The sequence below is a fragment of the Lolium perenne genome, chromosome 1 (assembly GCF_019359855.2).
Source record: "Lolium perenne isolate Kyuss_39 chromosome 1, Kyuss_2.0, whole genome shotgun sequence".
Classification (NCBI taxonomy): Eukaryota; Viridiplantae; Streptophyta; class Magnoliopsida; order Poales; family Poaceae; genus Lolium; species Lolium perenne.
In genome coordinates this window covers 50,578,647-50,603,727 of record NC_067244.2, presented here as the reverse complement: position 1 = coordinate 50,603,727, position 25,081 = coordinate 50,578,647, and the positions used below count along the sequence as shown (strand labels likewise).

The following is a 25,081-nucleotide window of genomic DNA, read 5'->3' as shown; positions in this document are numbered from 1 at the left end:
ACGAGGAGCCATCTTAACGGCTGCAGAGGATGGAGTTTTCGCAGGTGGTGTTTGGAGGATAATTGTTGGGGCCAGTGCTAGAGGGAGAAGCGTTGGTGGCTGTGGAGGAGAACTGCCCGAGACATTGGTATATATAGGGAGGACGAGTGCTGAAATAGCGGGAAAGAAATGGCGGGAAAGAAACAACTGGAAAGAAGAGAGATATGTACCTTTGTTGTGTTCTTTTTCAATTTGCACACGGCAAAGCTATGATACGGGGCAACTTTCGGTCTTCACCGCATTATGTGCTTTATCGCCAAGACGGCACACAAAGGTGAATCTTCTCCTTTATGCATGCCTACATTCGCCTATTTGGAATGATATACTACTTCATACTCTGTCAAATCTTGATGATAGGAACTCGATGACAAGTACGAAGGAAAGGGAGGTTGGCATGGAGACCCGAGGACACAAGGCCGATGTCACAGAAGCAAGGAAGAGAAGGAGGAAGAGGAGCTGGACACTCCAGGCCGGTACTACTGCCCATCACGGACGGTACTACTGCGGACGATGCAAGGCCGATTTCACCGAAGAGAAGGAAGAAAAGGAGCTGGACGCTCCAGGCCGGTACTACCGCCCTCACCGATCGGTACTACCGGGTGGCCGGAACTTCCACCCCCAAGGTCCGGAACTTCCGGCCAGACGAAGCCAACGCACAGATTTCAGCCTTTGGTTTGTAACTTACCCCTTCGGTCCCCTACCTATAAATATGCACCTACCCCCACCTTCATGAAAGAGAGATAATGTTTAGATGAACTTGGCTTATGCCTCTACTATCCCGGCCTTTGTGGATTAGGTAAACCCCCTCCTTATATTTCCAGTCTATTGTATCAAGGCACTCTCTATGTGATTGGTTTCTTCCATTCTAGTGATTCTAGTGTTTTGGATCTTTTGCCTTTGCAATTTTATCTATTTACACTCTTTCCCTCTTTGGAACTCTACCGATTGGATACTGATCTTGTACTCGGTAATTTTACCTTGTGTCTTTTCCTTGAGTACTTCTATCGGGACGGTTGTTCGGTCCTTCGAGATTAAACCGGATTGCATCGGTTATTTGTGCGTGTGTTCATCGTGTCCTTGTGTTCATCCCTCACTCACTCGTGTTCTTAGTCGAATTCGTGAGATCGGGCAACCCACACGGGCTCAGCCCGTATCAAGCTATCTTTGTCGTGTTCCAAGCCAAAGTACACGACAAAGCTACCTTTGCCGTGTTCCTGGCTGTTTTGCACACGGCGAAGGTTTCGCGCCAAAATGTTGCGGACATGCTCCTTCGCGCGGGAAAAGTTGGCGGGAGGGGGGGGGGCTGCGCGGGAGAAGGGCCTTTGCCGTGTTCCTTTTTTTGGCGTGTTCTTTTTTGGATCTTTACCATGCTTTTTTTTTTTTGCCTTGTTCCTGTTTCAATTTTTGTCGTGTGTTATTTCTTTGTCGTGTCCTTTTTACGCTGCACATGGCAGAGCTTACAATTGCCGTGTTCCATCTGTAGAGTACACGCAGAGATCTGGCAACACGGCAATTGCCGTTTTTTCCTTAGTGATACTGACTTTTCTTTTCTTCCAAAAATAATTGGATTTTAAACTGAGTGTCAAAATTCAAGGTCGATGTTTATTCTGAGAGGTCACAAATTCGAGTGGTACACGATAAGTCGATCTGTATTCGTATTGGAATCCAAATTGCTTCACGTACGGTCGACGTACGTTACCTGCGATCGAAACCCGCCCTGCATTGGAAATCTGGAACAACCCTAGCTTAGCAGACGAGACGATCAATGGAGGACCGTCGCCGCGTCTTCGGGCCGCGGTCACGGGACTTCCCCGGGCGCGACGTGGTGAAGCAAGAAAGGTCGCAGCTTCTCGCCGTCATCCACGACTGCTACGAGGCGGCGCGCACGCAGCACCGCCTGCCCGCTGAGGCCACCGGATACTGCCTCGGCCTTCTCGACTCCGTCTCCAGCCTCGCTATAAACATCACGCTGGTCAGTTCCGGCGATAAGGCGGCGGACGACCTCGAGCGCCGGTCTCTGGATGGCATGGTCGTCTTCCTCACCACTTTCTTCCCCGGCCTCGCCGATTGGGAAGCCGTGCACTTCCTTCGCCTCGCCGGCGCTGACCTCCTCGGCGCGGCGTGCATCATTCTCAAGGACCGCGCCATGGAGACCACGTCGGGACATGTCGAGTCCATGGTCAGGACGGCCCTTAAGTGCGCCGCCATGGCCGCCGCGCACCCCGACCCCGACAGCCTCGTCGACGCGTGGCTCGCGCTCTCTCCCTGCCTGGACCATGCCGTCACATTGCTCGCCGCAACGACCCCGACAGCTGCTCTTCTCCGTGGGCTGGCGGACGGTGCCGCCGGTGACATTGACATGGGGAGGGCGTGGGAACTCGCGGCTTATCGGCAGCAGGACATCACGGGGAGCGACGACGACGTGCCGCTCTACCACCACACAAGGTCTCTGCGACGCGCGCTCATCGACAAGATCCACCGGCTGTATTTGCAGGTGCTCGCCAGGCTGCCGCGGAGCGAGCTGCGCTGCCGCTACCACCGCGCCCTGCTCGCCGCCGGAAGCTGCTACGGCCCGTGCTCGGACCCAGGGTCTAACGTCGTCCTCAACACCGTCTGGTACGACACCATGTTCCCGACGCGGCGCGACCAGCTGGAGCTCGACGTGCTCACCACCAGCGTCCTGGGGCGCGTCGCGTGCCGCTCGCTGTGCGGCCTGGTCTCCTTCCTCTGCACCCGCTACGGCGACGGGCTCTCAGAGCACGACGCCATCCGGCGCCTCCTGGATGCTGATGCCGACCTCCACGCCGCCGCGCGGGACGCGGAGCGCCGGGGCCACCGTCCGTGCAGCAGCACACGAGAGGCCTATGAGGCCGCAGCCACCGCGGCGTGGCACCCGTACGCGACCGAGCAGGCGGCTTTCCTCGACTCCGGTTTCGAGGACGCGGTGGCCCTGCTCCCGGCACCACATGAGCTGATCACCTCGGAGAACATCGTCCGCCTCGCCGAGCAGCTGTCTCCGGTGCCCGCGCCGCAGCCGGTCCCTCCCAGGCGGGGGACGAAGCTTTACTGGGCCATCATAAGGCTGCGGAGGCGGCGGTTCAGAACTCATGAGGGACTGATATTATCGCTGGTGAAGGCCGCGTTGGCCGAACAGGACGACGGCGACGGGTATGAGCTCCACGTGATCTGCGGCGTGAGCGAGTGCATCATCGGCCCCGGCTTCATGCCTGAAACCGAAGACGTGGTATACCACGTCAACTTCCTTGCGAGAAGGCAACAATCTGGCCCGCCGGCGCTCTTCTTCGCCGAGTGCAGCAAGAAGGGGCCGGCGACGCTGCGCCGCCTAGTGGACATGCCGCCGCCGCGCGCTTCTCTGGTGAGGTGCATGCACTGCGAGGAGGAAGGGGGCAAGATCATACACCCGGCGTCGGCGGAGTTCCACGGGCGGGAAAAGGAATTCGAGGAGGCGGCGCGCGGCACGTTTTCGCTCAGCAACCGTGATATCATCGGAAGAAGCGAGATCGCAGGGCAGCGCATGTCCCCGCAGCTGCGGGAGGATGCTATCTACGAGGACAGCGACGGAGCCAGCAGTGATGACGATGATGACATCCTTGCTGAGGCTGACTACGATGATGATATGTGATATGGTGAAAAAACTCAAGAATTTGCCTAATTTTCGTTTCATTCTTCTTTCTTATTTCGGAATTGCTAAGCTAGCTATATGTAACTTCCCCAAACCGCAAAGCACGTCCCCAGCGTGCGCGTTGCCGCTGCGTCGCCCCTTTGGCCGCAGTGCCGCCGCCCGTCTGCGCTACTAGTTGCCAACGGGCCTTCCGAAGCGTGTACGCGCAGGTAGCCTCCAGCCGGCGTACCGACTGCACCTTGCAGGTAATGCCGCCCATCAGGCAGTAGCATTGTTGCACGCGGTCATCTTCGCCGTCCTCGCGCACAGACGTCCCAAGCTACTACCGCACTGGCCCATCGACGTGGGTCGCCACATCCGTGCATATTCTTCATCATGCAGGTATGATCTTCTTTGCATACTTTGAGTACCACCACTGCGCCTCAGGTAACCTACACGGCCACCCTAGGCTATCGCAGGTTCCGCCGACTACAACATCGTCTCCGTCCATTAAAACTTTGCCGCCAATGTCATCACCTCATCCTCGACTACACCTGCTCGTCTACTCTGACAAACACAGATTGCATCGACACCTCTCCATCTTCGCAACTCTACTACTCGCAACATCCTAGTGGCCTTCTTTGCTAGTCTAGTCTACCTGACATGACATGAAGTTTGTACTGGTCCCATTCTACGCATGCTGGGTGCTGGCAACACAGATGTGTGCCTTCGTCCCCGACGTGTCCCCGGCCTTGGCAAACATGGTGTGGTGCCTCACATATGTCGGTTTTGACAAGATCGTCTTCGACATCGACACCCTCTTCGACGACTACCTTGATCGATCAAGTCCCCGTCTTTGGAACTAGTACCCCCGTGCGCCCATGACTCCATGGCGATTCCCTGCACCCGTGGCTTCATCTGCGGCTATCTCGACACGGGCAAACCCGACCACGATATTGACCACGGCATCCCCTCGCGCGGAACCAAGGTAGCAGCACCCACGCTCTCGGCACACTATGACCTCGACACCGGCACAAAGGGCTACGACGTCATGATCACTTCATCGGCTTCCTCTATAGTCCAAGCATCCGCGACACAACATTGTCCACGACGCTCCTGCTACGACTACGCGGGGGAGGGGGGTCAGCCCGTTGGTTTGTACCTACGAGTTCTCTCCATTCTGAGGCGCTACTGTTGTTCATGTCAGTACGGCTACGACTGCGGGGGAGTGTTACAGATATATTAGGCATGTAGAGATATGAGGGGATTTGTATATGATTTGTTATCCATCTCCTACCTTATCTCTACGCAGGCTTCTTGTCTCCCAGGCCTTGTACTCCTATATACACTCACACATGAAGCTCAATACAACATCCATCATATTCTGCCCATCCCAGGTTATCAACTGTTAGTAGAAGAGTCATCTGCCGTAGCTGCTGATCTAGATATTGCGTCTCTTCTCGATGAATTCAGTGACATTTTCAATTAACCAACCGAGTTTCCTCCAGAAAGGGAATGTGATCACTCAATACTATTAAAAGAGGGTTCACTTCCACCAAGAACCTGTCCATACAGAGTGCCACACAAACAGAAAACTGAGATGAAAAAAAAAATCAAAAAATTACAGGAAACTTGAGTCATCCAACACAGCAAAAGCCCTTATGCCTCACCAGCAATTCTAGTGAGAAATAAAAATGGGTCTTGGAGACTCAACCAACAAACTATAAAAGACAAGTTCCTATACCAGTAATCAAAGATTTACTGGATGAACTTAGTGGAGCCAAATTCTTCACGAAGCTGGACCTACGGTCAGGTTATCATCAAGTCAGGATGCAAAAGCAAGACATCCACAAAACAGAATTTCGCACATATTTGGACATTTTGAATATCTAGTAATGTTGTTTGGGATCACAAATGCACCTGCAACTTTCTAAGCCCTGATGAACAATATATTCCAAGACCACATGAGGAAGTGCATGCTAGTATTCTTTGAAGATATCCTTATCTACAGCAAGTCCAAGCCTGAGCACATTCAGCACCTGAGAACAATCTTGCAAGTGCTACGATAGAACAAATTGTTTGCCAAAAAGAGAAAGTGTGTCTTTGGCACCAATCAAGTGGAATATCTGGGTCATGTAATTTCAGAGAAGGGCGTTACCATAGACCCCAAAAAAATAAGTGCAGTGAGAGCCACTACCAACAACTATCACCCTGTCGAGAAGCTTCTTGGGGCTCACAGGCTACTATAGAAGGTTTGTGAAGAACTATGGAATTATCTGTCGCCCTCTACATGACCTCTTAAAGAAAAACTCCTTCAATTGGACAGAAGCACAAACAACAACATTCAATATATTGAAAGAATGTCACCTGACATGGCTCTAACAAATTTCTCTTTGCCGTTTACCTTAGAAAAAGATGCTAGTGGAAACAGAATTGGCGCCATATTAATGCAACAAGGTCGACCTCTGGCTTACTTCAGTAAAATCAGTCACTCTGTGTCCACCTATGATAAAGATGCACTGGCCATTCTGGAGTCTGGACACACTCAAACAGTGGAGACACTATTTACTAGATAGCGACTTGCTAGTCAACACAGACCAAAAAAAGCTTGAAATCCATCACTGAACAAAAAGCAGTGGAAGGTATCCAACACAAACTCCTGGTAAAACTTTTGGATTTCAATTATGCCATTGAATACAAGCAGGGTAAAGAGAATATAGCAGCAGATGATCTTAGTAGAAGAGATTCAGAATTGCAAGCAATTACAGTCATCAACCCATCTTGGACTGTTTCTGTCGAAACCAGTAACATATATAAATGATGCTTACTGTCACGGATTGCTACAAAAGCTGACACTCACTCCTACAACAAAACCCAATATGACACAAGCACGCATATTGAGGTACAAAGGGCTCCTATTCATCGGCTTAGATGACAACCTCAAGCAACAGATCTTACACTCAATGCATGCATCAGCTATAGGAGGACATTCTGGTATAGTGGCTACCTACCATAGACTCAAACGGCTATTTTACTGGCCAGGCATGAAGAAGGCCGTAGAAAAATATGTCACTGAATTTGCCATCTGCCAACGATCTAAAGCTGAACTTTATTCTTATCCAGGCTTGCTGGAGCCCCTTGATACACCAGACCTGGCCCGGCAGCACATTACAATGGATTTTCTAGAAGGTTTGCCAAAATCCCTAGGAAAAAAGTTATTCTTGTGGTAGTTGACAGACTAACCAAGACAGCACACTTCAGAGCTCTTCCACATCCATACACAGCGTAGAGTGTCGCTCAAGCATTCATTGACAACATATTCAAACTACATGGCCCTCCCATAAGTGTAGTCACTAACTGTGACACGATTTTCACTAGCAACCTCTCGCAAGGTGTGTTCAAATCCCTCAACGTCAAACTAAAGCTAAGTACGGCATACCATCTGCAAACGGATGGATAGACAGAGCAGGTAAATCAATGTCTCAAGTCTTACCTCATATGCATGGTATTCCAAGAACCGCACAAATGGGCTTGGTGGCTATCTTTGGCGGAATGGTGGTACAATACCACTACAGCTTGGCATGGGCAGCTCGGCCCGACCCTAGCCCAACCCCGGCCCGAAAATCCCGGGCCGGGTCGGGCTTGCACTTCGGGCCGGGCTCGGGCCTGAAATCTGAGACTAAACGTTGGGCTGGGCCCGGGCCTTCATCTTTGCGCATTTATATCCTGGTCGGGCTGGGAGGGACTTTTTGCTCGTTCGGGCCAGGTTTGGGCTTAACTTTTTACTGGCGGGCTTTTTTAAGCCCGGCCCGGCCCGAACTTTGCCCAGGTGTAAATACCACATATCACACATCATTGAAGTGTTATCCTTTCCAGGCACTATATGGTTTTGTCCCACCAATGGTAAATGAGATAGCCATCCCAGGTCATGTTGATACTGAAGAAAATGATTTTCTGGAAGAGAAGCAACAGATGTTGATCAAACTCAAAGCCAATTTGGCACAAGCACAAGCTCGTATGAAGAAATATGCTGATAGGAAGCGCACTGAATTACAACTCAATGAGGGTGACATGGTTTACATTAAAATGGCCCCTTAAAGGATGGCTGCATTTGGTATACGCCAATCCATGAAGTTATCTAGCAAATACTATGGTCCGTTCAGAGTATTGTAGAAAATTGGAAACCTGGTTTACAAACTACAACTGCTAGATGGAGTGAAAATTCACCTAGTATTCCATTTGAGTCAAGTGAAAAAGCACCTAGGATCACATGCGATTCCTCAATCCGGCCTGCCTTTGGTTGGTGATGATGGTAAAATCAAGACAGAGCCCATCCAGGTGCTCGAGACAAGATTTCTACCTCGTGCCAAATTCTTAATGACGCAATGGTTGATTGTGTGGGCTAACCTTGCTCCTGAAGACTTATACCTTCATCAAAACAATGCTCCCGGACTTCTACAAGGCCACCATCATACTGTGGTTTCCTGAGAACAACACTTAAGGAAAAGTGATGCCTTAAGGAGGGGGCATTGTCAGCTCCTCTGCTCCTGACGCCAGGAATGACCAAGACACAAGTTAAGGCTTCGCCAGGTTATGAAGATCCGACGGTCCTCCTTCTCTCATCGGAACCAACGGTCTGGATGGAACAACACATGAGGTCACTGTTTACCATCCGACAAGGATATGTACTATTATTCACCGTTTTACTGTTATCTGTGTGTAATAACGGAACTACCAAACTGGCTATATGGGCCCCCCATCGTTGGGCTATCTATGGAAATGAAATGTGCTCAAAGAAAAACCCTAGTTATCTATTCTTTATTATCTGTCTTTTTAGATCACAGGCATCATGCCCAGTTCCATTTCATCTGAAACGGAACTTACAAATGTCAGATTTTCCATATTGAGTTTGCTGTTCCAAAACTAGACCCTCTCACACCTCTCAAGAGGCTAACTTCCTACCACTAACACCAAGCAAACCCTAAAACATGTCCAGGTTTTGACATTTCCACAGGAAAGATACGAAAGCTACCAAAACACAGTTCTTATCAACTTCCAACAGATGCAAACAGGAGGATGGCCAGAAACTCTTTTCTTTTTGCTTTCTTTTTTTCCTTCATTCTCACAGCTTCACTCTAATGTCTCCACGCGCCTCCGGCGTCCCCGGCCAGGTCATCTTCATCACAATCTTCCTTTTCTTTAACGCCAGCCGATCCGAGGCATCTCCAAAGCCTTCTTCTCCAGCTCCTCGCACCAGCTCCCAATGGTTGGCTGCCAACCCTCCTTGCATAGCGGCATCCATTTCCTGAGAAGCCTGGCAATTCTCTTCCAGATTACCTGAAAACCAGTCCGTGTTAGCCTTCCAAAATGTAGTTCATTTCTCATCTTCCACAAATTCCAAATGACAGCAGAAGAAATAATATTCAAAGCACAATTACTCTCATTACTAATCCAAAGTCTAGCCACATGTTCATAATTTCCTCCCATATCTCTTTTAACCAAACTAGAAATACAAGACCAAACATCTCTAGCCACATCACATTCAAAGAAAAGATGGCACATGCTCTCAGGTTCACTACAAAAAGGGCATCTGGTGTCCTGAACTGCCTGTCTTTTTGTCAAATTGTCTCTAGTAAGAATTTTGTTATGAGAAACTAGCCATAAGAAAACCTGGACCCTAGGGGGTATATTTAGTTTCCAAACAGCCGGAACAAAAACCTGTTTTATTCCTCTAAAATTCACTACAACATATAAGGACTGCGAGGAGTAAACTCATGTAGAACTTAGTTTCCAAACCATTTGGTCTGGTTCATCCATCAGCTGCAGCTGGACTACTGCCTTTAGCTCTTCCCATTGCATCAATAACTTGTCATCAATACATCTCCTGAAAGATAATCTGAGATCATTCCCATCCCAGATTTCTTTAGTGGTTTTCGTTTGTTCATTACATATAATGTAAAGCTCCCAGAAGTGTATAGCTACGCTAGTGCCACCAAAACACTGGTCCTCCCAAAACTTAATATTTTGACCATTACCAACCATCCACTGATATCCAAAGTTCACAGTTGCGAACGCCCACAGAACCCCTTTCCAAAAAAGGAGAGGCATGCATGTCTTTACAAGCAAATAAGTTCGGATGTTGTGTTTTATACTTGTACTGGATAATGCCTTTCCAAAGCTTATGGTCATCTAAATTAAACCTTTTCACCCAAGAAAAAAGCAAGGAAATATTCAGGTCCCTAATATTTGCAATTCCCATCGCTCCAAACTCTTGTTTCATAATAACCAGATCCCAATGCGCTAGGTGATACTTATGGTGTCCTTTATAGTTATCCCACAAGAAATGGGCCATCTGTGAGTTAATAGCTGTTACCGCCCACTTCGGAAACTTCAGAACCGATAGAAGGTAGATAGGTATACTTGCTAAGCACGACCTGATTAGCACCAGTCTACTAGCATGATTCAAAAGTCTCCCTCTTCATCCGGCATTACGTTTAATAATACTATCAATCAGGGGTTGCAGATCTTGTTTACGAAGTTTACCGAAATGTAGTGGCACACCCAGATACTTTGCACCCAAAAACTTGGGCTAACACATTCACTTCCTCTATTGGAACATTAATAGGTAGCAGGTCACTCTTATTAAAATTAATTCGCATCCCCGATAAGTTCTCAAAGATAGAAAGTAACCACTTTTAGTTCTGTGCTTGCCTCACATCATTTTTAATGAAAATAAGGATATCATCCGCGTACTGCAGACTGAATACCCCTCCATCTCTATACCTTTGTAACAAACCAGAAATCATTTTTTGCTGAGCAGCTTTAACTAACATCCGTGTAAACACGTCAGCCACAAAGTTAAAAAGTAACGGCAACAAAGGATCCCCTGTTTGAGCCCTTTACCCGTCAGGAAGTAATCACTTTCACAATCGTTAATGCGAACTCCCACCGAGCCTCCTTGAACCAGGTGTCTAATCTTATCACACCATTGGGGGCTAAAGCCTCTTCGCATCAGATCCAAAAAAAGTCCAGTCAAGTCAACTCTATCGTAAGCTTTCTCGTCGTCGAGTTTTAGCACTATGCCTTGCTCTTTTTTGCTATGTACGTCATGAATAATTTCATGCGCCGTAACCATGCTTTCCAGAATGTACCGCCCTTTAATACAGGTTGTTTGATTAGGCGAGATAAGACGATTTGCTATCCTCCCTAGCCTGTTAGTACAGGCTTTGGCAGTTAGTCAGTGCAATGGGCCTATATTTTTAAAGAGGTATTAATCCTAAATAGGTACGCCTTATTTTTCTCAAAATCTCTAAAGAGATTGATCAGATCCCCTTTAACCAGCTCCCAAATTTTTTGATAAAACAAAAAAGGAAAACCATCCGACCCCGGAGCTCCTTCGGCATAAGATCCAAAGATAGCCTCCTTGATTTCCTCTTCAGAGAAAGGTTGATCCAGCAACTTATTTTCTTCCTCCGTAACCAACTCATTAGAATCCCAAAAGGAATTATCCAATGTAATGTCCATCTTATATTCTTTACCAAAAAGGTTTTTGTAAAAATCAACTGCAATTTTTAGTATATCCTTGTTTGAGACCACCTCAACCCCATCCTCGCCTTGCAACACTGCAATTTTCTTCTTCCTTCTTCTTTGGTTGGCAACTGCGTGAAAATAAGCTATATTTCTATCACCTTCCAGGATATCTCTCTCTCTAGTCCTTTGTCTTGCACTAATCTCCTCCATATACCCTATTTTATTTAACTCGGCACTAATGTGCTTCATTCTGCTATGCTCTTCTTTAGACACAGAGTTTCAGACATTATATCCAAACAATTATACTCTGCGATTAAGGATTGCTTTTTCTTTTTTTGTTCAGCATTAATATTTATACTCCTCTCTCTAAGATGTTCCTTAATCTTCTCTGTTTATATTGCCACACATCAATGGCTTTGGTACCCGGACAAGGCTGGCTCCAAGATTTACTAACCAAATCAGCAAAGCCATCGATCTCTGGCCACCATTTTTCAAATCTAAAAGGTCTATTACTAAACACTTTATCCCCAACACTCAACAACAAAGGAGTGTGGTTACTTCCAGGCCTGGCTAAAGCCACTACTGAAGTCGTAGGAAATTCGCCTCCCAACAAGTTGAGACCAAAATTCTATCTAAGCTAGCCATAATAGGCCAGATTGTTTGACCATGCAAACCTCTTAGAGGTTTGCAGCTCCATTAACCCTGCTGCATTAATCCAGCCATTGAATTTGTTAGTCCATTCAAAATTTATGGCTCCATTATTTTTATCTTTAGATTTCCTTACCAGGTTAAAATCACCTCCAAAAACAATGGGAAGATTATTGTCAGAGATGATAGTTCATCTAAGAACTCCTGTTTATGCTCCTCATACGCCATTCCATACACAACAACAAAGTTCCAAATAAATATGTCTGTTTCATTTTTCAATGAAACCATCACGCAATATTTCTTTTTGTACCAGGATAAAATCTCAAACTTCTCTAGGTTAATACCTACCAAAATACCCCCAGCCGTACCAATTGCTCGAAGCCAATTCCACTCAAAATCATGGAAATTGGCTAACGATTTAAGACAGCCTGGACTAAAGTCCTCTTTCTTTGTCTCTGACAAGGCAATGGTATCAGGACAATACTTTTTCAACATATCACTTACCGTAGTAATCTTACCATCAGCATTTAGGCCTCTTACATTCCAAATCTCCGCATTAAACATCATCATCATAAAAAAATTATAATTGTTTTTCCTACCTCGCTTCCTAAATCTATAAGAAGATTCAGACAAGTCAAAATTTTCATCATCTGCCATACTATCCTCCTCATTATCAATATACTTATCTTTTCCTTTTAAATTATCTTCCATGGCATCCTCTAACGTATAATCAATGTCAGTTGGTAAAAAGATATCTGGTTGTTCATCTCTAAGCATTTCCATCCTTTTTGCCTCTAGCATTTTCATTTTATCTGTATTACTGCTAATGCAATTATCACTCCCCCAAGGAAACATTAATCAAATTTTCCTTCCCTACTAAAGTAGAAGCAGGTATACTAGCAAAGGAATGTTTAAGTAGTTTTGAAGTTTTACCAGCTGGTTTTTCCAGGTTCTTGATCTCCAGTCGAGAGGTAGCCCTCTCCAACACCGACTTGCCATCTCTACTGATTCTCTCACTTTGTCTCACTGGCAGTACAGGTTCCCACTTATTTCTCTTAGTTTTCTTGGCCATCAGCAACTTCGCTTCCATAGGGGTTGGTTGGTTTTCATCCCAGCGTGTCATAGCCTCTCCGTTCTTCTTCTCAGCAACCTCAACTTCATCTTGGTTCATTGAATCCATGTCTCTTGCATCATCCACTTGTCTTGTTATCATCGGCATCACAACTTTTGGAGCTTCTTCCTTGCTTGCAGCTTCAGTGATCTTCACCTCATTCATTCCAGCAGTTACCCCATCCATAATCACAGCATCTACCATCTCGTCATCATACACCAGGCCAAAGTCCACCAGAGGTTGGAAACTGTTTGACTCAGGTACATTAATTATCACTGGACAACTTTTGGACCCATGTCTCTTGTCATCTTTGCCAATCGATCCAAATTGCACTCCTGGAGTCTGAGGGTGTGAATCATCTCCACCTCCTTCATTCACATCCTCTAACTCATCAAAACCTTCTTGTTCATCTTCACAACCTGGGTCCTCACCATCAGGGTCATTGTCATCATTGTCATTATCATTTCCTCCGTCTCCAGCTGCTTTCTCCACCTCCAAAATCACCCAGTAGAATTTTTTCTTCATTACATATATCCTTTCTTCTGGAATCTTGTGTATGTCTTTCACGGCTAACTGCACTCTCACAACTTCATAAAGGACTTGAAAATTCTTCCCCAGTCAACATCCAGGAGCAGCCCCAAGGTCTTCGCAATTTGAGCAATCATCTCCCAGGAAACCCATTTAGAAGGAATCCCACTTGTCTGGACCCAACAGGTTTTCAGCTCCCCAACGTCAGGTATATTGCCTTCCCATCCTATGATTTTGACTGTCACTCGCTCCATATCATTCCCTTCCTTAAGATTGATGGACGGAATATCCACCAGATCACTGATCTTCTTGTGTGGTGGGAATCTTACCAGATATTTCTTCTCCTCTAGATGTCGCACCTGCCATGGCCACTTTGAGTCCCATGCCTCACACATCTTCACCTCCAACTCCTGCAGCGATATCTTCCCCTGAGTGACTTGAATTATCCCACAATTTTTCAGGTTGAGCCATTATAAGGCACTTCTCTCCACCACATTAACATGGAAAAAATCGAGACCGTTGTTCGCACTCCCGACATAATCCGCCATTGGGATTGGCTTGCCCCACAGTCCACAGTTATTCGTATGATCTCCTGGAATTCCACACATGAAGCAGACCTTCTCCTTGATACAATTACCAACATAGTGCCCCGGCTCTCCGCAGTTGTAGCAGACAACATTCCTATACCTATCTTCCATCGGCTGTATTGGTGCAACAGTATTCAGTACTTGTATAGCCCGTGGCAGGGGTGGTGGTGGTGGAGCCTGGGAGCCACCCGCCCCTTGTCGACGCACCTGATTCAGGGCGCCGTTTGGCCTACCCATCATCCCACCGCGGTTGTAGGCACCGCCTCCCTGCGGCCGAGATGGGGCACCTCCACCTGGAGGACGGAGTGGAGCACCACCACCTGGGCGAGGTGGGACACTGATACGCGTACAGCACGCGTCCGTTGGGAACCCCAAGAGGAAGGTGTGATGCGTACAGCGGCAAGTTTTCCCTTAGTAAGAAACCAAGGTTTATCGAACCAGTAGGAGCCAAAAAGCACGTTGAAGGTTGATGGCGGCGAGATGTAGTGCGGCGCAACACCAGGGATTCCGGCGCCAACGTGGAACCTGCACAACACAACCAAAGTACTTTGCCCCAACGAAACAGTGAGGTTGTCAATCTCACCGGCTTGCTGTAACAAAGGATTAGATATATAGTGTGGATGATGATTGTTTGCAGAGAACAGTAGAACAAGTATTGCGATGGGTGTATTCGATTAAAAGAATGGACCGGGGTCCACAGTTCACTAGAGGTGTCTCTCCCATAAGATAAATAGCATGTTGGGTGAACAAATTACAGTTGGGCAATTGACAAATAGAGAGGGCATGACAATGCACATACATGATATGATGAATATTGTGAGATTTAATTGGGCATTACGACAAAGTACATAGACCGCTATCCAGCATGCATCTATGCCTAAAAAGTCCACCTTCAGGTTATCATCCGAAACCCTTCCAGTATTAAGTTGCAAACAACAGACAATTGCATTAAGTATGGTGCGTAATGTAATCAATAACTACATCCTCGGACATAGCATCGATGTTTTATCCCTAGTGGCAACAGCACATCCACAACCTTAGAACTTTCTGTCACTATCCCAGATTTAATGGAGGCATGAACCCACTATCGAGCATAAATACTCCCTCTTGGAGTTAAGAGTAAAAACTTGGCCAGAGCCTCTACTAATAACGGAGAGCATGCAAGATCATAAACAACACATAGGTAATAGATTGATAATCAACATAGCATAGTATTCTCTATCCATCGGATCCCAACAAACACAACATATAGCATTACAGATAGATGATCTTGATCATGTTAGGCAGCTCACAAGATCCGACAATGAAGCATAATTAGGAGAAGACGACCATCTAGCTACTGCTATGGACCCATAGTCCAGGGTTGAACTACTCACTCATCACTCCGGAGGCGACCATGGCGGTGAAGAGTCCTCCGGGAGATGATTCCCCTCTTCGGCAGGGTGCCGGAGGCGATCTCCTGAATCCCCCGAGATGGGATTGGCGGCGGCAGCGTCTCTGGAAGGTTTTCCGTATCGTGGCTCTCGGTACTGGGGTTTTCGCGACGAAGGCTATAAGTAGGCGGAGGAGATAGGTCAGGGGGCCACACGAGGGCCCCACACACTAGGCCAGCGCGGCCAAGGCTTGGGCCGCGCCGCCCTAGTGTGTCGCCAGCTCGTGGACCCACTTCGTATCATCTTCGGTCTTCTGGAAGCTTCGTGTGAAAATAGGCCCCTGGGCGTTGATTTCGTCCAATTCCGAGAATATTTCCTTACTAGGATTTCTGAAACCAAAAATAGCAGAAAATAGCAACTGGCTCTTCGGCATCTCGTTAATAGGTTAGTGCCGGAAAATGCATAAATATGGCATAAAGTATGCATAAAACATGTAGATATCATCAATAATGTGGCATGGAACATAAGAAATTATCGATACGTCGGAGACGTATCAACATCCCCAAGCTTAGTTTCTGCTCGTCCCGAGCAGGTAAACGATAACAAAGATAATTTCTGGAGTGACGTGCCATCATAACCTTGATCATACTATTGTAAGCATATGTAATGAATGCAGCGATCAAAACAATGTAAATGACATGAGTAAACAAATAAATCATATAGCAAAGACTTTTCATGAATAGTACTTCAAGACAAGCATCAATAAGTCTTGCATAAGAGTTAACTCATAAAGCAATAATTCAAAGTAAAGGTATTGAAGCAACATAAAGGAAGATTAAGTTTCAGCGGTTGCTTTCAACTTGTAACATGTATATCTCATGGATAGTTGTCAATGTAAAGTAATATAACAAGTGCAATATGAAAGTATGTAGGAATCAATGCACAGTTCACACAAGTGTTTGCTTCTTGAGGTGGAGAGAGATAGGTGAACTGACTCAACATAAAAGTAAAAGAAAGGCCATTCGCAGAGGGAAGCATTGATTGCTATATTTGTGCTAGAGCTTTGGTTTTGAAAACATATAGAGAGCATAAAAAGTAAAGTTTTGAGAGGTGTTTCTTGTTGTCAACGAATGGTAGTGGGCACTCTAACCCCCTTGCCAGGCAAACCTTCAAAGAGCGGCTCCCATTTTATTTTATTTTTGTGTGGCACTTGATGACCCACAAGTATAGGGGGTGTATCGTAGTATCTTCGATAAGTAAGAATGTCGATCCCAACGAGGAGCAGAAGGTGTTGACAAGCAGTTTCGATGAAGGATTCACTGTAAATGCTCACAGACAAGTATTCCGGGGTTTTTGATGTAGCAGATGAATAAAGTACGAGTAAGTAAAGTGCGAGAGTAACAATTGCAGCGAGTGGCCCAATCCTTTTTAGCACAAAGGACAAGCCGGTTTGTTTACTTATAATGACCAAACGTTCTCGAGGACACATGGGATTTTAGTCTAGTGCTTTCGCTACATACGGCTAATTAATCTTCATTGTTTTGATAAGTGTTGTGTGGGTGAACCTATGCTAATGTACCGCCCTTCCTAGGACTAATACATACTTGTGATTATACCCCTTGCAAGCATCCGCAACTACAAGAAAGTAATTAAGATAAATCTAACCACAGCCTTAAACTCTGAGATCCTGCTATCCCTCCTGCATCGATATACCAACGGGGATTTAGGTTTCTGTCACTCCGGCAACCCCGCAATTGGCAAACGAGTACAAGATGCATTCCCCTAGGCCCATAAAGGTGAAGTGTCGTGTAGTCGACGTTCACACGACACCACTAGAAGAATAACACCAGAACTTAAATATCATAACATTGAATATTACTCAACCATACTTCACTACTAACATTTAGACTTCACCCATGTCCTCAAGAACTAAACGAACTACTCACGAGACATCATATGGAACATGATCAGAGGTGATATGATGATGAATAACAATCTGAACATAAACCTTGGTTCAACGGTTTCACTCAATAGCATCAATAACAAGTAGAAATCAACACCGGGAGAGTTTCCCCTATCAAACAATCAAGATCAAACCCAAATTGTTACAGCGGTGACGAGGTGCAGCGGTGGAGACGGCGGTGATGATGATGGAGATGATGATGATGGTGATGGAGATGATGTCCAGCTCGATGACGGTAGCGATGGCGTCGATTTCCCCCTCCGGGAGGGAATTTCCCCGGCGGATCTCAGCCTGCCGGAGAGCTCTTTTCTCTCTGGTGTTCTCCGCCTCGCAGAGGCGGCTGTGACTCTTCGCGACCTATCCCCTGGAGCTTAGGTTTTCGGGACGAAGACGTTCGCGAAGAAAAGGAGGCGAGAGGGGGCTGTGGGCCCCCTCCTCACAGGGCGGCGCGGCCAGGCCTTGGGCCGCGCCGGCCTATGAGGTGGGCCCACCTCGGGTCCCCTCGGCTCCCCCTTCTGGCTCCCTTCGTCATCTGGAAAAATAGGATTTTTCATATAATTTCCGTCAACTGTTGATCTTCCGAAATATTGCATTCTGACGGCGCTTTTTCCAGCAGAATCCTGATTCCGGTGCGCGATCCTCCAATAATCATGAATCATGCAAAATAGATGAAATAACATAAGTATTATCCCCAAATATGAAATATATCAATGAATAACAGCAAATTATGATATAAAATAGTGATGCAAATTGGACGTATCAACCCCCCAAGCTTAGACTTCGCTTGTCCCCAAGCGAAACTGAACTCGGTAAACAGGACCACATGTTTATGGAGTGAAGAGTCGATAAATAAAATACGGACAAGAAGCATCATATTCATTCACACAAGACATTCTAGTAAACAACTTCCTCATATAATTCAACTTGAAACAAGTATAAGGTAATCACAAATAAAGGTGCATAAGAAATCATAGTTGGTGATGGCAAACTTCGTTCTTGGTCAAAGAACAGTTAACAGATTATACTTATCTATCGAGCAGCGCTCTTACGTTAAAGTTTATATGGCACAACTTGCATACTCAATCATAATAATCTCCTCATGATCATTGATAACTTTCAAAGCTATATTCATTCAGATAAAACTTGTACTAAACAAGGAAGAGTAAAAGACATGATGAGATAAATCACAATATATTAGTTTGATCACAACAACTCAAATGCTTGCTTAAGATGGAGGGAAATAGGTTTACTGACTCAACATAAAGTAAAAGGCAGGCCCTTCGCAGAGGGAAGCAGGGATTAAATCATGTGCTAGAGCTTTTTCAGTTTTGAAATCATATAAAGAGAATGAAAGTAACATTTTGAGAGGTGTTTGTTGTTGTCAACGACTGGTAGCGGGTACTCTAACCCCCTTGCCAGACAAACCTTCAAAGAGCGGCTCCCATTTTATTTTTATTTTTGTGTGGCACTCCTTCCAACCTTTCTTTCACAAACCATGGCTAACCGAATCCTCGGGTGCCTGCCAACAGTCTCATACCATGAAGGAGCACCTTTTTATTTTAGTTTTATTATGATGACACTCCCCCCAACCTTTGCTTACACAAGCCATGGCTAACCGAATCCTTCGGGTGCCGTCCATCAATCACATACCATGGAGGAGTATCTATTTAGGTTAATTAATTTGGGACTGGGAATCCCATTGCCAGCTCTTTTTGCAAAATTATTGGATAAGCGGATGAAGCCACTAGTCCATTGGTGAAAGTTGCCCAACAAGATTGAAAGATAAAACACCACATACTTCCTCATGAGCTATAAAACATTGACACAAATAAGAGATAGTAAATTTTGAATTGTTTAAAGGTAGCACACGAAGTATTTACTTGGAATGGCAGGAAATACCATGTAGTAGGTAGTTATGGTGGACACAAATGACATAGGTTTGGGTTGAGGTTTGGATGCACGAGAAGTATTCCCTCTCAGTACAAGTCTTTGGCTAGCAAGGTTAATTAGCAAGCATAAGAGTCGAGGGAAACAAACAAGTATACATGTGATAGAAACAATCATGCATCTTTCTTGCAAGCACAAACAAATTTAACTTCAGAATAATAAGCTATGAGCTAACAAGAAAGGAAGACAATGAAACAACTACATGTATTTCTCTCTTCTACTTAAACCTCAAAATGTTGTTGCTATTGACCACTGCTAAGTTTGCCAAAACCAAATAGATTTATTCAATGCTCCCAAAGTGATACCAATACTAATAACAAGATCAATCATATAATAAGGATTGCAAACTAAAATAAGATGTGCAATATGTAAATGATAAAACTTCTCATTAATATTCCATAAAGATAACTCACACCAAGGGATACATAGACAACCAACTAAAGGAGAGATACTTCCACACTGCAACCCATCTTATATGATAACTTCCCTACTCATGATATGACACTACTTGACAGTAAAAAGTAAAAGATAGTGATGATGTGATACCGCGGCACTCCCCCAAGCTTGGAACAAACCAAGGGGATGCCAATACCGATGATGAATTACTCCTTCGGCGATGGTGGTGATGAATTCCTCCCGCGCTTCTTACAGATCTCCTTCAGCTTCAGTTTCTCAGTTTGGCAATTCTGCACTAAGACTCGAAGAGATTCATTGTTATCTGAAGTTGGCGGTGGCGACCTTGTGACGAGAATCGAGTAATATTCCAGCATTCTACGGAGTCGGTAATTCTCCTCCTGGAGTATCTCCACTTCTCTTCTTAGAGCCCGGTATTGATCACAAAACTCATCGGTAGTCCGTAGAGCTTCTTCCAACACGGGGAAAGAGTCGAGGCTAAGAGCAGGTGGTAACAGTCCCTGCAAGTTATGAGAAAAAGAACGTCGAGTGTCAACAGATCCCACCAAGATTTGCTTACTCCCAACGGCTTGTTGCTCTTGTTTTGATGACACCCTTTTCACTTCTTCCTCCGAAAGCCCCTTGCCCTTGTTGTTGGAGGCCATGGTGCTCCTAGATTGAAAACAAATCCTGGCAGAAACAGCTCGAAACAAAACACGTCGAGAAAATGATATACGGACCTCCAGGGGTCCGGGGGATTATATAGCAAGAATTTTTATGTCATAAGGAAAGTACCAGGTCGAACCAGAGTCGGAAAGAGGCGACGAGGCGGCCAGCTCATAGGGTGGCGCGGCCTGGCTGGGGCCCGCGCCGGCCTATGGGGGCACGCCCTCGTGCGTCTCCTCCACTCCGTTTCGATCTCGTAATTTTTCATATTTTCCAAAAATACCAAAAACATTGTTCGGAAAGTAAATTGCGAACTTTTTATTACCAGTACTGTTACCTATTCAAAGTCGAGTTCTGGCGGACTGTCAATTTGACCTTTGATGAAAGCCTCCGGTGTTTCCACTCGAATAACATCAACCTCTATATTGTAAGAATCACCTGAGATATAATGCTTGAGTCTTTGTCCATTCACCACTTGGGTAGCATTGCCTTGGAGAGAGCTAATTTTAATTGCTCCTGAACGATACACATCCTCAACAACATATGGTCCTTCCCATTTCGAGAGTAATTTCCCTGCAAAGAATCTGAGACGAGACCGATACAATAGGACTTTATCCCCAATATTAAATTCTCTCTTGATAATCCTTCTATCATGCCATTTTTTAACTTTCTCTTTAAAGAGTTTAGCATTTTCATAAGCTTCACTTCTCCATTCATCTAGAGAACTCAATTGCAGCAACCTCTTATTACCAGCTAGTTTAGGATCTTTATTTAATTCTCTAACAGCCCAATAAGCTTTGTGCTCTAGTTCTAAAGGTAAATGACAAGCTTTTCCATAAACCATTTTATAAGGTGACATTCCCATGGGATTTTTATAAGCAGTTCTATAAGCCCATAGTGCTTCTTCAATTTACTAGCCCAATTCTTCCTAGTTTTATTAACAGTCTTTTGCAAGATAGATTTAATTTCTCTATTTGATAATTCTACTTGCCCACTAGTTTGAGGATGATAAGCGGAAGCAATTCTATGATTAATACCATATTTAGCAAGAGTTTTCCTAAAACCACCATGAATAAAATGAGAACCTCCATCAGTCATAATATATCTAGGAACTCCAAATCGAGGAAAAATAATATCTAAAAGCATTCTTAAAGAGGTCTCACCATCAGCACTTTTTGTAGGTATGCCTTCCACCCATTTAGTAACATAATCAACAGCAACAAGTATATGAGTGTTACCTTCTGAAGAGGGAAAAGGTCCCATGAAGTCAAATCCCCAACAATCAAACGGTTCAATAACAAGAGTATAATTCATAGGCATTTCATTGCGTCTAGAGATATTACCAACCCTTTGACATTCATCACAAGATAAGATAAACTTCCGTGCATCTTTGAAGAGAGTCGGCCAATAAAAACCTGATTGTAGAACCTTTTGCGCGGTTCTATCTCCGGCGTGATGTCCTCCATAAGCACTACCATGACATTTACTCAATATCTCTTGTTGTTCATATTCGGGAACACATCTTCGCAGAATACCATCCACTCCTTCTTTATATAAGTGTGGGTCATCCCAGAAATAATGCCTCAAGTCATCAAAGAATTTCCTCCTTTGCTGGGCTGAAAAGGTTGGAGGCAAGTACTTGGAAACAATAAAGTTAGCATAATCAGCATACCAAGGACTGTCTCGCGAGCTTACCTTTATTACAGCCAATTGTTCATTCGGAAAACTATCATTAACAGGAACAGGATCATAAGCAATATTTTCCAATCTAGACAAATTATCAGCAACGGGATTATCAACACCTTTCCTATCTACAATATGTAAATCAAATTCTTGCAACAGAAGTACCCATCTAATAAGCCTTGGCTTAGCATCTTTCTTTTGCATAAGGTATCTGATTGCAGCATGATCAGTATGTATAGTAACTTTTGAATCAACAATATAAGATCTAAACTTATCACAAGCAAAGACTACAGCTAACAATTCTTTTTCAGTAGTAGCATAATTTCTTTGAGCAGCATCAAGGGTTTTACTAGCATAATGAATAACATTCAATTTTTTATTTACTCGCTGTCCAAGAACAGCGCCTACAGCAAAATCACTAGCATCACACATAATTTCAAATGGTAAGTTCCAATCAGGAGGTTCAACTATAGGAGCAGTTGTTAAGGCTTTCTTTAGAGTTTCAAAAGCTTCCTTACAATCATCTTCAAAAACAAAAGGTACATCTTTTTGAAGAAGATTAGTAAGAGGCTTTGAAATCTTGGAGAAGTCTTTAATAAACCTCCTATAAAACCCAGCATGACCAAGAACACTACGAATACCTTTAACATCCCTAGGATAGGGCATCTTCTCAATTGCTTCAACTTTAGCTCTATCAACTTCAATACCTCTCTCGGAAATTTTATGTCCCAGTACAATTCCTTCATTAACCATAAAGTGGCATTTCTCCCAATTAAGAACAAGGTTAGTTTCTTCACATCTCTGCAAAACTTTATCAAGGTTCCGCAAGCAATTATCAAAAGAATTCCCATAGACAGAAAAATCATCCATGAATACCTCTACAATACTTTCGCAAAAGCCATGAAAAATAGCAGACATGCATCTTTGAAAAGTAGCAGGAGCATTACATAAACCAAAAGGCATACGTCTATAAGCATAAGTTCCATAGGGACAAGTGAAAGTGGTTTTCTCTTGATCTTTAGTTTTAACAGCAATTTGTGAAAACCCAGAATAACCATCAAGAAAGCAAAAGTGAGTATTCTTAGACAACCTTTCTAACATTTGATCAATAAAAGGCAAAGGGTAATGATCTTTCTTAGTAACTTTATTAACTTTTCGATAATCAATGCACATTCTATACCCTACAACTACTCTTTGAGGTATGAGCTCATCATTATCATTAGGCACAATAGTCATTCCTCCTTTCTTAGGAACACAATGCACAGGACTAACCCATCTACTATCAGCAATAGGATATATAATACCAGCTTCAAGAAGTCTTAATACCTCATTTCTTACCACATCCTTCATCTTAGGAATTAGACGACGCTGAGGTTCAACAACAGGCTTCGCATCATCTTCCATATTAATGGCATGTTGGCAAATAGAGGGAGAAATCCCCTTCAAGTCATCAAGAGTGTAGCCAATAGCACCTCGGTGTTTCTTCAATATTTCCAATAACCTTTCTTCTTCAAACTCTGAAAGCTTAGAACTAATAATAACAGGATATATTTTCTTATCATCAATATGAGCATATTTAAGATTATCAGGCAATGGTTTTAAATCAAAGACAGGATCTTCCTTTGGTGGCGGTGTTGTACCCAGATCTTCTACCGGTAAATCATGCTTAAGAATAGGTTGACGAAGGAAAATTTCATCAAGCTCATCTCTTTCTTCCCTAAAAACTTCACTCTCACTATTCTCCAAATGTTGCTGCAAAGGATTATTAGGAGCAAGAGCAATAGATGCACACTGTTCAACTTTAAAATCATTATTAGGCAAATCAGCTTTACAAGGGGTTTTGGTAAATTTAGAGAAGTTAAACTCATAAGATTCGCCAGCAAATTTAGTCAAAATTTTCTCTTTCTTGCAATCTATAATAGCTCCACAAGTATTTAGAAAAGGTCTACCAAAAATGATAGGACAATATTTACTAGCAGCAGAACCAAGTACAAAAAAGTCAGCAGGATATTTAATCTTACCACATAAAACTTCCACATCTTGAACGATACCAATTGGAGAGATAGTTTCTCTATTAGCCAGCCGAATAACCATATCAATATCTTCAAGTTCACAAGAACCAATTTCGTGCATAATCTCCGTGTAAAGCTCATAAGGAATAGCACTAATACTTGCACCAATATCACATAAACCATAATAACAATGATCTCCAATTCTAACAGATAACATAGGAACACTAGCTTTCTTGTACTTATTAGGATGTGAAACAATATTAGAAGCATCTTCAGAGAAAATAATATGACCATCCTCCACATTTTCAGTCACAAGATCTTTAACTATTGCAACAGCAGATTCAACTTTTATTTGTTCTTCAGGTTCTATAGGTTTCTTTTCACTTTTATGAACTGCACTATTTATAACAGAGTACTCCTTCATTTTAGCAGGGAAAGGAGTTTTTTCAATATAAGCTTCAGGAATAACATGATCAACAGTTTCAACTACAACACATTTATTTATAGATGAATCAATTTTATCTTTATACGGTTCATGATACTTATCAAAATTCTTCTTAGGCAATTCATAATGAGAGGCAAAAGCTTTATAAAGATTTGCAGCAACTTGAGAATCAAGACCATAAGTAGCACTCATATTACGAAATTTATCAGTATCCATAAAAGCTTCAATGCATTTATAATCATAATTTATACCTGATTCTCTATCTTTGTGGTTCTCCCATCCTTCAGTATTTTCCTGGATCCGATTAAGAAGGTCCCTTTTAAACTCTTCCTTGTTGCGCGTAAATGATCCAGAACAAGAAGTATCTAGCAAGGTCTTGTCTTCAAAAGAAAGTCTTGCATAGAAATTATCAATAATAACATTACCAGGAAGCTCATGAATGGGGCATTTGAGCATTAAAGACTTCAATCTCCCCCACGCTTGGGCAATACTCTCTCCATCATGAGGCCAAAAATTATATATGCGGTTCCGATC

The 25,081-nt window shown here is 44.1% G+C and overlaps 1 protein-coding gene across 1 annotated transcript; it reads left to right on the top strand.

Moving 5' to 3' along the window:
- The first annotated feature begins 1,804 nt into the window (after window positions 1-1,804).
- LOC139832142 (uncharacterized) lies at window positions 1,805-3,703 on the top strand. Its single transcript, XM_071821684.1, has one exon. The coding sequence runs from the start codon at window positions 1,805-1,807 to the stop codon at window positions 3,680-3,682; it is 1,878 nt and encodes a 625-aa protein (XP_071677785.1). The 3' UTR covers window positions 3,683-3,703.
- Window positions 3,704-25,081: the final 21,378 nt, after the last annotated feature.

What these genes read in the sequence shown, in the direction of transcription:
- LOC139832142 (XM_071821684.1), top strand. Translation starts at nt 1,805, where the DNA reads ATGGAGGACCGTCGCCGCGTCTTCGGGCCGCGGTCACGGGACTTCCCC.